At 33.8% G+C, this 13103-nt stretch overlaps 1 protein-coding gene across 3 annotated transcripts; it reads left to right on the top strand.

The window, feature by feature from the left end:
* The first annotated feature begins 9477 nt into the window (after positions 1-9477).
* On the top strand, positions 9478-12722 carry LOC131656802 (WD repeat-containing protein 26 homolog). Of its 3 annotated transcripts, none has more exons than XM_058926408.1 (3): positions 9485-9631; positions 10421-10513; positions 11619-12722. In XM_058926408.1, the coding sequence occupies exon 3, from the start codon at positions 11645-11647 to the stop codon at positions 12560-12562; it is 918 nt and encodes a 305-aa protein (XP_058782391.1). In that variant the 5' UTR covers positions 9485-9631; positions 10421-10513; positions 11619-11644; the 3' UTR covers positions 12563-12722. The 3 variants fall into 3 exon arrangements, with proteins under 3 accessions (XP_058782390.1, XP_058782391.1, XP_058782392.1); XM_058926409.1 differs by lacking the exon at positions 9485-9631 and adding an exon at positions 9668-10180; XM_058926407.1 differs by lacking the exon at positions 10421-10513 and having other exon boundaries at positions 9478-9631.
* The last annotated feature ends 381 nt before the right edge of the window (positions 12723-13103 follow it).

Genomic DNA, 13103 nt, shown 5'->3' with positions numbered 1-13103 from the left:
AACCTGTAGTTGATCTTCTTGTAGTTAGGCAGACACCTCAATCTGAATCTATAAATCTTGTTAAAATGATATTTGAATCTTGCTTAAATCATAAAATGTTAAAATGAGATTTGAATCCTTCGGGTTCTAGATGATTCGACATATTGTCATCAGTTCATCGTGGACATCATGATATTTCATCTTTAAGTGGACCGTGGAGGCCACCATGTCCTGTATCGTTGTAAAGGGCCTACCTAGGATGCAGTTATAGATGCTTTTACAAGGGACTACTTAAAATTGCAGATTAATTGTCCTGATGTCCTTTCCTTCTCCAATGGTGACCATTGGTTCGATGAATCCCACGGGCGAGTAATTGTATCGTTAGAGGCTTGTAGGTCATATCCCATGTACGGTGATTACTTTTTCCTTTTCAGTTTGAGCTTCTTTATGAGGATCCAAGATACATCAAATTTGGTCTTAGTTGTGGTTATTACTAAGAGAAATATTCCAATCGAGATTCCGCCAATCATTTTACTATTGCAGAATCTGAGGATAGGTTTCTCCGATTTCCCTTCAAAATTTATATCTCATTCTCTACTTACTTCCATTAGCTTTGCGATTCTTCTTTTAATGGTGCCCTTGAGTGAGTTTATAGGCTTGGGGAGACCCCCAATAATGAACGTGATGCAATGGTGTTTGCCTTTTCGTGCTTGTTCTACTTCACTGCTACTTTATTTCTTTCCTTTGGGCCCGCTTGCTGCCTCTAGGGTTTTTTAAGAGATCATTTTTCTCGACGAGGGGATCATTTGTTGATTTCTTTCTTTCCTTGTCATATTTTAGACCACCTTCCTAATATTATCAGGTGAGCCTCCCTTTCTTGATTAATTCTTTGATTGTGTCCTTCAAATGGTGTTATGGCTATGGCCCTTATGGAAACGACAAAATCTCATTTTGTTAGTCCCGAGTGACTCTTTTACTGTATGAGGTTTCTTATTCCAACTTCCTTGAAGTTGGTATTTGCACATTCTTGTGAAATTTTCTCCCTTTAAGTGTCCAGGAAAGTATAAGAAGAGAGCTTGGCTCGACAATGCTTGTAGTCTATCTCGGGTCTCTAATTGTTTCTTAGGTTTCTTATTCTCGGGCCTTTCTCGACCTCTTCGGCCAGTAGTTATTCTTCATAATTAATGCAGGGTTGGGACTTAACTAAGAGATCGTTTAAGCTACATGTTCATTCTAGCACTAGCTTCTCACAAAGCATAAAGCCCATTCTCAATCCCTTTTTGAATATCCAACACTTTAATTCATCATTCTTTCCTCATACTTCTTATGCTACTTTAGTATACAAATTAATGTACTCTCACAAGGTCTCCTTTTTCTTTTGTTGAATCCTTATAGGTACAAATATGGTGGTGGGTTGTCATTTTCAAGCAGTGAATTGAGAGGTAAAATAATCATAGAGTTCCTTCTAGGATTCTCTCGTTAGGGAGGGCATTAAACCACGTCATTTAAACTCCTTTGAGGGTTAACATGAACGATTTTCATTTCAGAACCCCCAGACATGGTAATATTCGAGCCTGATGTCTACATGGCCGATATGCTACTCTAGATCTCTTAAGCCATCATATTTGGCCAACTTTAAATTTTTTCAAGAGATTTTGGGATCCTTTTATCGAGGATGTGCTTAGATAAAATTTTCCTCTTCCTCTAGAGAGTCTACAATTTGATGTCATGCCTTTCGTCTCTTTGAGAGTAGTGTGAGTGGAACCATGTTTTGCAGGTTATTGATTAAGCAAGATCACTTGAATATGCTCTAAATAATGACAACTAGTCCTTGACGATAACAACTAAAGTGCAAGCATAACAATCAGTTAAAGTGAAAGCAGGCATAGCTGGGGTTTAATGATCACTGCAAAGATCATTTGACGATATGTAACTCACCTAGAATAAATTTCAAGCGTCATCTCCAAGAAGAATTCAAGCTAGTATCTATATGACTGATTTATATGAAAAAGTCTTCAAGCTTCTAGGTATGAAAGATAAGAAGTGTGAAAGTTCGCCAAGTCACGTATGAGAGAACAATATGTTGTAAAAGCTTAAGGGGTTTCTTGTAAAGTTATACGCATAACCACACACACACACATTAAAACAAGTTTTATAACTTATTTTTCTTAACAAAATATTTCTAAAATCGTTTTAAAGTCACGTCGGTTGAATCGGGAGCTGTCAAAAAAGTTCTTGGCAACTCTTTGTATTGGCCAATCGATTAGCACTTATACCCAATCGATTGGGCCAGTGCAAAAATGCTTCGTAGACGTTTAGAACATTTTATTAATGAATGATGATGAATATATATCTTTTCTTTTACTTTTACTTTTAAAACCCTAAACGATTAATTTTAGGCCAACCAATTGATTGGAGCATGATACTAATCAATACCCAATCTGTTCGAAGGCTCAGGCTGTTCAAAAGCTTTCATTAGTTTGAGATTAGCCTGTATTAAAAAATGAAGTTAGTTTGTGGTTATCATGTGTAAAATCTCAGTTTAAGCTCAGTCGAGTGAAAATATCCTAGGTTTGTGGTCATCTCGTCAAAATCTCGGTTTGATTCCTGAGTTCATCCCGTATTAAAAGCTCACCCAAGTTTGATATCATCCCATTTAAAACCTCAGTTTAGCTTGGGGACTAACCGTTTCAATTTTGAAAATAAAACTAACTGCTTCAATCAATCGTTTGGAAGGAAGACTCGCCGCTTCTCTCCTTGTTCAATGTTTGGTTGGAAGTTAGCCATAAACCTCATTTTCCTTCTATAAGGGGCTTCGAGAGTTCAACCTACTAAAAACTTTTAAGATTTATTGGATACTCTAAAGAAAAAATCTTGGGTAGAGGATTAGTTCTTTTATTTTTTTACTGAACCTCTATAATTCCTAGTGTTATTTCTCTATCCATTAACTATTTACTTTCCGTATTTTATTTTATGCTGCTAATTTTTAAATCTTTTTAAAGTGATTTTAAACTATGAAAAATGATCCTATATTATTTTCAAACTACCATTTTTCTAAAACCCACAATTTACCCCACTCTTGCGTGTGAAGTCATATGTCCAACAATATGATGGCAAGTGGTAGGGATGACAAATCTCTGGTGGGGCGTGACTACCTCTTATTCCCTCAAACTCACATGGCGGAGTATGTTGTTCTCAACATCAGGTGCGATCCAAGGATCGGGGAACTGCCTTGCATGAAGATATGGTATTAACAAATATCGATTCTAGCTCAACTCCCTAATTGTCGTGCGAGGCTGCCTTATGTGTGAATTATGTGGATGTACAAGGTTATAAACACTTTTAAGAATATCGTTATCCCCTTGCATACCTATATTTTCTTGTACTTGCTGGAGGCTTTAAGGAATTTCTTGTTCGTGAATCAACAATTGCAATAAAGGTTAATTTGAGGTATGGCCTTGGAGTGGCATTGAAAAGACTGGAAAATCATAAACACTTGGAATATGGTTTGGCCGATTGTTAAAAGGAATATACTAGAGGAAAAAAGGAAGAAGTCATCAGGACATGATCATCCTCGACCATAACAGGAAGCAAAGTCTCCCTTGTAAGATTAGGAGCTTTGATTGTTGTATCGGCCACAAGGGTGGTGTTGTGTTGAGCAGATGATCGAGTATCTTTTAATGTCACCATTGCTTCACGACTTTTAGCGTTGATTCGAACTCGAAATATATCAAATATTTATTGAATTATGGTGAAGAGGCAGTGGTTTTTCGTGGAGTTTTGCAGGAGTTAGATGTTTGTTTCCAAATATAGAGCCATTGTTCCGTTCTGGAACCATAAATAAGTGATGACAGACTGAGGTACAATTTAGGTGCAGTGGAGTGTGCTTTTGATGCAGAGGAGCGAGATGGATATGCCAAGTTATCACTCCAACGTTCAAATCAATAAACAAATAAAAAACACAAATTAGAATATACAAAAAGCGATATTATCTATTCAGTATTATAATTTAATTATGCTAATAAACTATTAAAAATATTCATTCAAAGCAAAAGAAAAGCTAATCCTGCATACTTATTCAACAAAGTATCCATCTTTTAAAAAATATTTGTATTAACTAATGATAATTAGTCATATTTAATTCATGTATACCCATAACCTTATTGATAAAAAAGGAGTTACAGTTAGTTGGGTATATATATATTTGTGTGTGTAACTTTGTACATATATAAACCAAAACATCATAATTCGTTGTGTGACTGTTAGTTGGAGTTTTCGATACTATGGTATCAGCAAAGGAAAGAAAATATCTTTTAAGATATTACGAGTTTTTCGACAAAATAATATATTTGTTGAAATACCGTCGAAGTCACTTTTGTAAGGAAGAAGTGTTGGACATGAACTTAGAAATATTTGCTAAGTCTTATATTGGTTCGACAAAGGGAGCGGCATTCGACGGGGAAGTTTGGATTTGAATGAAGGGATAACTGACTTTCGTCCTTATCCATTTTTTCCAAAGGACATGTGGAGCCTCAGGGAGAAAGGGAGACATGCCGAGCGAAATATGGTGTTTTCTAAACGAAATGCCGTTGAGAACGGTTATTTCGAAGTAATATATATAGTAGTGTTAAGATTCAGGGTGTTCATTTGTGTACAAAATCTCACTAAAACTCAAAATATCTGCGTGTTGAGAAAACACTCTACTGAGAATGTACGTGTAAACACTATTTTTATCTTTTTACAATTTTATAACTTATTATTTCCAGAATTTTACTTCTAGAAATTTACTTTCAATTATCTTTATTTTGTTTCTTTACAAGTTTATGTTATCACTTTAAAGAATCACTTAGATAAAAAACAAACGTTATCATAAAATCATGAGCATTGTCGAAATGTTCTTCATTCTTAAGAACAAAGTTTAAAATAAAAAACACATGTCCTAGGATCAATCTAGTCGGTCCTGTGAGTAACCAAAGATTCTTGTTTTTGGAGGACTAGTGCTTGTTTACCAATTTTCACGGTAAACAAATTGGCACGCCCGATGGGACCTGTGCTTGGAAATATTTGATCTTGTAAAATCAAAATTCTTCATTATTTTCTAGTATTTTACTTTGTTGTATGAGACTTAGAAATGGAAAATTAGGCACAAATAACAGAGAAGTACCTAAAAGAAGATACGTCAAGGCAGATGTTACAACATCTATTGATAGACAAAACAGAAAAAATCACACCAGATTGTAGGTATGCAGAATTAAGCTATAAAATGATAAAAACACAGACACCAGTTAAGATAGATGACTCAACATAAATCAAAATGACAGGACAATCTTGACATCATCTGTTGACATAAGACACTTTCACCAAACAGAAAATCATGCAAGATTAAGAAGCAGAATGGTAAATAACACAACAGATTATTAACCTTGTTCGGTGCAATATCACCTACTCTGAGGGCTACCAAGCTAGGAAGAAAATTTCCTATAATAGTATTAGTTTAAAGCCTAAACAGTTCCATTTTACGACTTATCACCTAACCACTACCCCGTGTAACTTCTACATAGATATGAGAAATCAAATCTTACTTCCAATCACCTCAGTGATAAAACAATCTCAACCCCAATTATTGTTTCAAAACAAGTCACAATCCTAATGATAAAACAAAATAGAAGATTACACTTTCAATAAATAATACTTAGTTAAGAACCTTAACTAAGAACAATACTTGATCTTGCTTAAAAACTTCAACCAAGAACTCAACTCCATGCTTAAAAGCTTTAAGAGTGAGAACAATAACTTGACGACAAGTCAAGTAACAATCAGTCTACCACATGGTATCAAAAGATACATGGGTGACTTAAAACAGAAGAGACTCTCAAAACCTAAAATTTATAACCTTCCCCTAATTTTACAATTGCGAAAATACTTAGTTACATTAGGTCTAGGATTCTCTTTAAATACTCTTCAGCAGTCCATGGGCTTTGAAATCTTCACCCAAATAATACTTAGAACAAATTTTCAAGTTTCCTAAATTGTCTCAGTATCCAATTTTAGAAACTTTAATCCTGTTGGAGATTTGATTCACTTGTTCCAGATTAAATCTTATTGACCTGCACAAATCATTGAGATATATCCAAAAGAAATATCATAAAATTAAATCAAATATGTCAAGATTTAACACAACTTGTAATGATGTGTTGGCTCAGCATGTCACAACATCTGTCAGAACATTTGTCTTCTATGCAATCTTCACATACTATTGTATCAGCCTGATCAAGATGTTATAACATCTTGCTCAACATCTGTCATGAACCATATTTTAGCAAAATTGTTGTCAATCCTAAAACCATGGTACTAACAATTAGTTTAATGTCAGAAGTGGGTATAGAGTGTGTGTAGAGCGTTTGGTCAATGGAGATTATTTAACAGTCTCGGGTAACAGGAAATGATTGTGGAATCTATCTATCCCCCGAAAGTAAAAACCTTTTTTGTGGATACTAGGAAGGAATTTCCTTCCTCATCGGGAGAATCTCTGGAAAAAGAGATAGATTATTTCCTTTTTGTGTTAGTTGTGCTCGAGATATTGAGAATTATTGGCATCTTTTCCTTCATCAAGTATTCAATGGTAACCTCCCCCCACTGGTTCTTTCAAGTGTAATATAGATGGTGTCACATTTCAATAACAATCTTGCTCAAGTATTGGAATGTGTGTTCGAGATGATCTGGTCATTTTGTTATGGCTAGAACATATTGGTGTCACATGAATCTTCAAGAAGTAGAGTGTGAAGCTTGGGGTTTGTATAATGCGCTACAATAGATTGTGGCAACAGATTTTACAAATGTCATTTTCGAGCTAGACTATAAAAAAATGGTAGATGATATTCACCATGTAACTTATGACTCTATTATTTATGATTGTAGACATATTCTAAATATACACAACAAGTTTATGGTTGTATTTATTAGGTGACAAGATAATGGTGGTGCTCATGTTTTGGCAAGGACGTTTATCTCTTATGTTCCTCGCAGTGATTTTCATTATCCTTCTGAATGTATGATAAATTTATTTGTTAGTAATATAAATTAATTTGGTTTGAGTAAAAAATATTACATGTATATCTATTTATAACATGTAATCAAAATAATATATATATATATATATATATATATATATATATATATATATATATATATATATATATATATATATATATATACACGGGTACCCACCCGAATCAGCCCGAAGTTGACGGGGAAAACCCGCTTTGATTGGGTTTGGTTTTTTCCCGATTAGAAAACATGGGGATGAGTAAGGTAATGGGGACACTAGTACCCACTCCGAACCCGTCCCCGAACCTGCCCCGTTTATTTAAATATGTACATTATTATTTATATTTCATAATTTATATTATTAAATATGTGGCTAATATTTTAATAATTTGATTTGTATTTATTATTTTAAATATTTGAAATATATGTATGAAATTTTTTGAGATTGTTTTATTTTGTTATTTATAATGTAATTTGATTTTTGAAAAAGTAAATATTTTTATTAAAAAAATTGATTTTACGAAATACATGGTGGCGGGGCGGGGATACCCGAACCCGTTAAGGACGGGTTTGGGTTTTAATTCCCCATCCCCGTTTGGGTTTGGGGCGGATAACGGGGATTGATTGAGAATTCGGGTTTGGGTTTGGGAGAGGTAAAAACCGTCCCCGACCCGCCCCGTTGTCATGCCTATATATATATATATATATATATATATACCGGCAAATAAATAAAAATATATATCCTATGAGTACACTATTAAATAAAAAAAGAATCTAAGTATTTATTTAATTAGTTTAAGTGACACTACTCTTAAAAAAAACAATATTATTTACTACTAGAAATTTACTACTATATATTATTTCATTTTACTACTAGAAATTTGATCATAAACAATATTATGCACATGTAATATATTGTCTAGGACTTTAACTCAAATTAAATACTAGATTACTCAAATTTAACTCCCAACTACTCAATAACTTTACTCTAAACTATTTTATAACTCAATTGACAAGGTTGTTCAAAACCTTTGTCCTAAATTATAAAATCTGCCAACATTGTAATTTGCAAGTTTTTCTAATAATCCTCGCCTCCAACTCTAAAATTGTCAAATAGACTCAAAAACTGTCTCCCTTCACAATAGATTTTATCCTAAAGGGCTGACACTTCTTGTTGATGTTTAGACCATTTTCGTTCCATAATTTCACACCCCTTCTTATAGGTATCCCTATATTTTAAAGGACTGCTCATGGCCAAAACATCCCCCACCTAGCAGCATTTACGAAGAATAAAGAAGCAGTCTGGTAAGTGTAAAAAAATGGAATTTGAGAAAAGCTCCATCTTTTCTGCTTCAGGAATATTTTGAGCGTAGGCAAGATCCTTTTCAAACATCGTAGGAAGCGCTTCCTAAGGAGTGCGAGGAATCCGGGAAGGAAGAATAACCGACAGCTTAAGGACATAATAGAACATGGAATGGGCTTTTAGAGTACAAGCTTCACCAGCACGAAGCGTCTCCTGAAATCATCATAGCTCTCAAAAAAGGCTAAACCGTGAAACTTTTGGTCTAGCACGAAGAGCCCTAGATCCCAAATATTATACCTAGAAGTATGTATTATGGCGAAAATATGGAAGAACAATTGGCATACGGGTTTCCAAGATTGATACTCGGTCCAGAATTGGAACACTCTTATATAAGCCTAAGCACTGAAGCTGTGAGGGGGCAATCTTCAAAAACCTCAACAACTCTATTTTGAACTCGAAAAAGGGCAACATTAGATTTATCCAGGTGAACACAAAATCATAGAAAGGCATAAATAATGCGCTTGAGCCAATTGACACCCTTCGGTTGAGCTCTACGCGTCAAATGATCCTTAGCCTCAACATCACTTGGATCCCGACCATAAATAATGCGGTAAGTTTTGATAAAAATTTGGGCTTCTTCTGGATTCAAGGCAGCGATCTCCATCTCTAGTGTAATTAAAAATCCTACTTAGGAATCCAACATTTCTGATCACCTCTTAGGAGGATAAGAATTCTCTTTAGAAATTCAACTTTTTGATTGCCTCTTAAAGCAAAAAAAATTTCCCTTGAAGATCCGACATTTTAATCGTCTCTTAAACGACAAAGATTTTCTTTAGGGATCTAACATTTTTATATAACTATAGTTATTCTAATCAAATCTGTCAACTTTTTTTTATTAATATAACTATAGTTATTCTCTAGGACTCTGGAATATGTAATTTTAAAATTTTCAAAATTTAACAATTACAAAAACTACTAGAACGTGTCTTAATAAATCTAAAATTAAATATTTTTGTTTAAAATTGAACTCAAAGAATAATAGATTAAGGAATATTAATAAATAAAATAACTAAAAGAAAAAAATAAAATAAAGAGCAATTGAGTAGAATAATCGTCCAAAGTTTTCTCTATATATATAGAACTCCCACTCCACTCTTTTCCTCTGCTCGATAACTGCAGAGTAGAAAGACGAAGAGAACGGTTTGAGGCCAAACAAAATAAGAAAGGAAGAAGAAACAACAGAAGGTCGAATCGGCTGCGGTTTATTCATCTGGCTCCGGCGACTTTCATATCGCTTCTCTGGTAAGTAGGTTGATCATTATCACTACCGTATTTTTTTTTCTTTTGCAGTTCCTGGATTTTCGGTTTTCGATTCAAATTGTCATGTTGCACATCCTTTCGATTATGAAGTTGTGATTTTTGTTTGTTAAATTAGAAAGTTGAATTTATTGATCTCAAATGATGTTTGTTATCAATTTTGGTGTTGTTCTGTAGGGTTAGAGATTGTAGTGTGTTTTGATGCTGAATATAGCTTTGTGTTTCTAGTGTTTACTTTGATCACTTGTTCATTGTTGTAAGGATTTAGGGTTTAGGAAAAAACTAATATATCACATATTTTTTAAAACCCTTTATCTATGTGTAAGGCTATGTTTGCGAGTTAGGAGATACAGAGGAGAAGGCTTCTGAGAAGGAGATTTGAAAAGAAATAAATAAATGATAATATTAGATAGAGTGATGGGATGGCACTTAGTGTATGCAGGATCGCGAGTTAACTCGTGAACTTGCCCGAGTTGATGCTCTAATCACATGCCGGCGTGCTGAATCATAGCCAAGATCATATGGATAAACTCGGTATTCTGTTTTTAAGGTTTTTTTTAGAAATTTTGTAAAACGGGTCTGGATATGGGCTGGATTTTATTAAATTCCTATTTATTATTTATTTTAAAAATGGAAATTCATATAGACAGGATCATAATAACTCCTTTTAAAGAAAAATATATCATATGGTGCCCCTATACTCAACCGTTACTAAAGTTATTTCAGCTTAAATTCTCTTTCTTCATTCTTCTTCCTTATTATTGTGAGAAACAGAATAATTTCCTCCAACTCTTGTTCAAGCTCCCTCTTTCATTCAACAAGACGTTCTCTGACGTTGTTGACTCACCGTTTTCTGAATTGATTCAGGTTCAAACTTCTCTCTTCTTCTACCAATAGTAGGACTTTACGATTCACGATTTTTGAATCCTCTATCTATGCTGCGTAAACTCTCGTGATTTTGCGGCCTATTGTAGAAAAGATAGTGGAAAATAGATTTAGATGATTTATGCATGTAGAGAGAAAACTGATAAATTATTTGTCAAATAACTAAAGGTAGAGGAAGATTTAGAAAAACTACAAGAGTATGGTTTTAAAAAACGGTCGCGTAAAGGTTTTCGCGATTTTGGTCGGTACAGGTGTCGCGACACTGATTCCGGCCGGTCGTCGTGGTGTGAATTAACCACAATTTGGTTTTTAATATAGAAAATGGTGGTATTGGTATTGGTATTGGTATTTGCCAAAACCGTTTTGGATAAAAGCTTGGTCTTAGATAGACCTGGATAGAACAATGAATGTTGATCCATGTAGCTGACCACTCCTAGTGCGATAAGGCTTGTTGTTGTTGTTTCACATTTTTTTAAAGAATGATTTTGTATAGAATGATAAATGAATATTTATCATTAATATATTTTTATTTTTTAAAATATTTTAACAATATAGATTATAATTTAACAATTTATCCAAACTCTCCAAAACCTTCAAAACTTCTCCTTCAATATAATTTATAAATTCTCCAAACTAAGGGCTTTTGTATTATGATTAAAATTAAATATCAAAAACTCTCGCCCTTAAGTCTCTCTATTCTTTTTATTACATCTTTCTCTTCAAACTCCCAAAAAAGCTTATCATTTTATTCTGTTTATCAATGGAAAATAAGAAGTTTTTAAGTTGGCAATTGACATAGAAGACAGTTGCAATTAGACAGTTTAGTTTTCTTATATCTACGTTAGCAGTTTTTCAACACTACTTCCATTTCCTTGTTGCGTAACATGCGGGTATATGGCCAAAGTAATTCAAGTAAACAAGAATAAGAATTATTTATATTTCAAAACAATAATTGCAACAAGCTTCAAGGTTATTTGTTTATGGTAACACCAAATAAGTGTTTCAAAATGCATTGTTGAGTTCTATGGTATTTGATTATTTAGTTATGCTGTTCCTGTGCAGAAATTTATCTTACCTATTTTTGTAGGGCATTTTGTTACTGGTTGTTATTTGATGGAAAGTGTGGAAGATAAAGAACCAGCTTTGAAACGAGCAAAATTGTCTTCTCAAGAATTAGTCAGTCTCTCTAACGGTTCAACTTCTAAGGTGCGTGTTGTATGTTCAAGTGACGTATCAGCCGAAGGGGACGACGAAGATGTTGCTTCAAAAGGGGTCTTAAAAAGAGGGGAGTTTGTAAGGATGATTACGAAGGCATTGTATTCTCTTGGTTACAAAAAGAGTGGGGAACACTTAGAGGAGGAGTCTGGCATATCTCTGAATTCGTCTGCGGTAAATCTGTTTAAGCAGCAGATACTTGATGGTGATTGGGACAAAAGTGTAGCCACATTGAATCAAATTGGTCTAGAAGATGAAAGCATTATCAAGGCTGCCTCAATTTTAATATTAGAACAGAAGTTTTTTGAGCTTCTTGACGAGGATAAGGTCATGGAGGCATTAAAGACATTGAGGACTGAGATTACACATCTTTGTGATGACAGTACTAAAATTCGCAAACTTTCTTCATGCATGTTGTCACCGTCTGGCCAAGGAGCTAGGACTCGGTCAAAACTATTGGAGGAACTACAGGATCTGATTCCCCCGACTGTGATGATACCTGAAAAGAGACTGGAACATCTTGTTGAACAAGCCCTCATCTTGCAACGAGTAGCTTCCTTGTGTCACAACTCATTGAATAAGAAAATGCCATTGAATCCAGATCATTACGAAGGAAAATCTGAGATAACTTTAGATCAATTAGCTAATGCTTCTGCTAATTCTGATAATAATGATGAAATGGTGACCTTGACCAGAGCAGATTTTGAAAAATTTGCTACATGTTCTGTTAAAGTGGACAGGCTAGAAGAAGACTATAAGAAGTTGGTGAGCATGCTTTCTGAAGTCGTGAACCTGCTTCGAGTTCTTCCTCGGTAGATTTTAAATTCTGTTCATGTTTTGATTTTTATCAATGAATTTTAGATTTTATGATATGTGGTCTTTATTTTTATATTTACTTTTTGGTCGGATGCCAAAAGGAATAGAATATTGAATTGAACCTTCTATACTTTCAATGCCATTAGCTAACTCACTAATATAGTTATATGCTCTCATTTATGCCCAGAAATGTAAATGCCTCTTCTATCAAGTTTTTCAACTTTTATATATTTTTCCAGCTACCAAAGTTGTTCATTTTAAAGCAATTTAAAATTTAAAGCAATTCAAATGATTCAATTCAAATCCATTTATTTTTAAATTATTTTGTTTGGATGGAGTATTAAGATAATTCATTGTTAGACTTTTGGTGTCATTTTTTATAAAATTTAAAATTTTTGGACCAAATTAAAAAATAAAAAAGCAGGGACTAATTTGCAATTTTTAAAAATTTGAAGGACTAAATTGTAAATTTTAAAAATTATTAAGACCAATTTGTAATTTTTTGAAAATTTTTGGGGTCAATTTATAATTTTGAAAAATA

The sequence above is a fragment of the Vicia villosa genome, linkage group LG3, assembly GCF_029867415.1.
Source record: "Vicia villosa cultivar HV-30 ecotype Madison, WI linkage group LG3, Vvil1.0, whole genome shotgun sequence".
NCBI classification, from domain to species: Eukaryota; Viridiplantae; Streptophyta; class Magnoliopsida; order Fabales; family Fabaceae; genus Vicia; species Vicia villosa.
The sequence above is the reverse complement of the archived record's forward strand: the minus strand, read 5'-3'. Positions and strand labels throughout refer to the sequence as shown.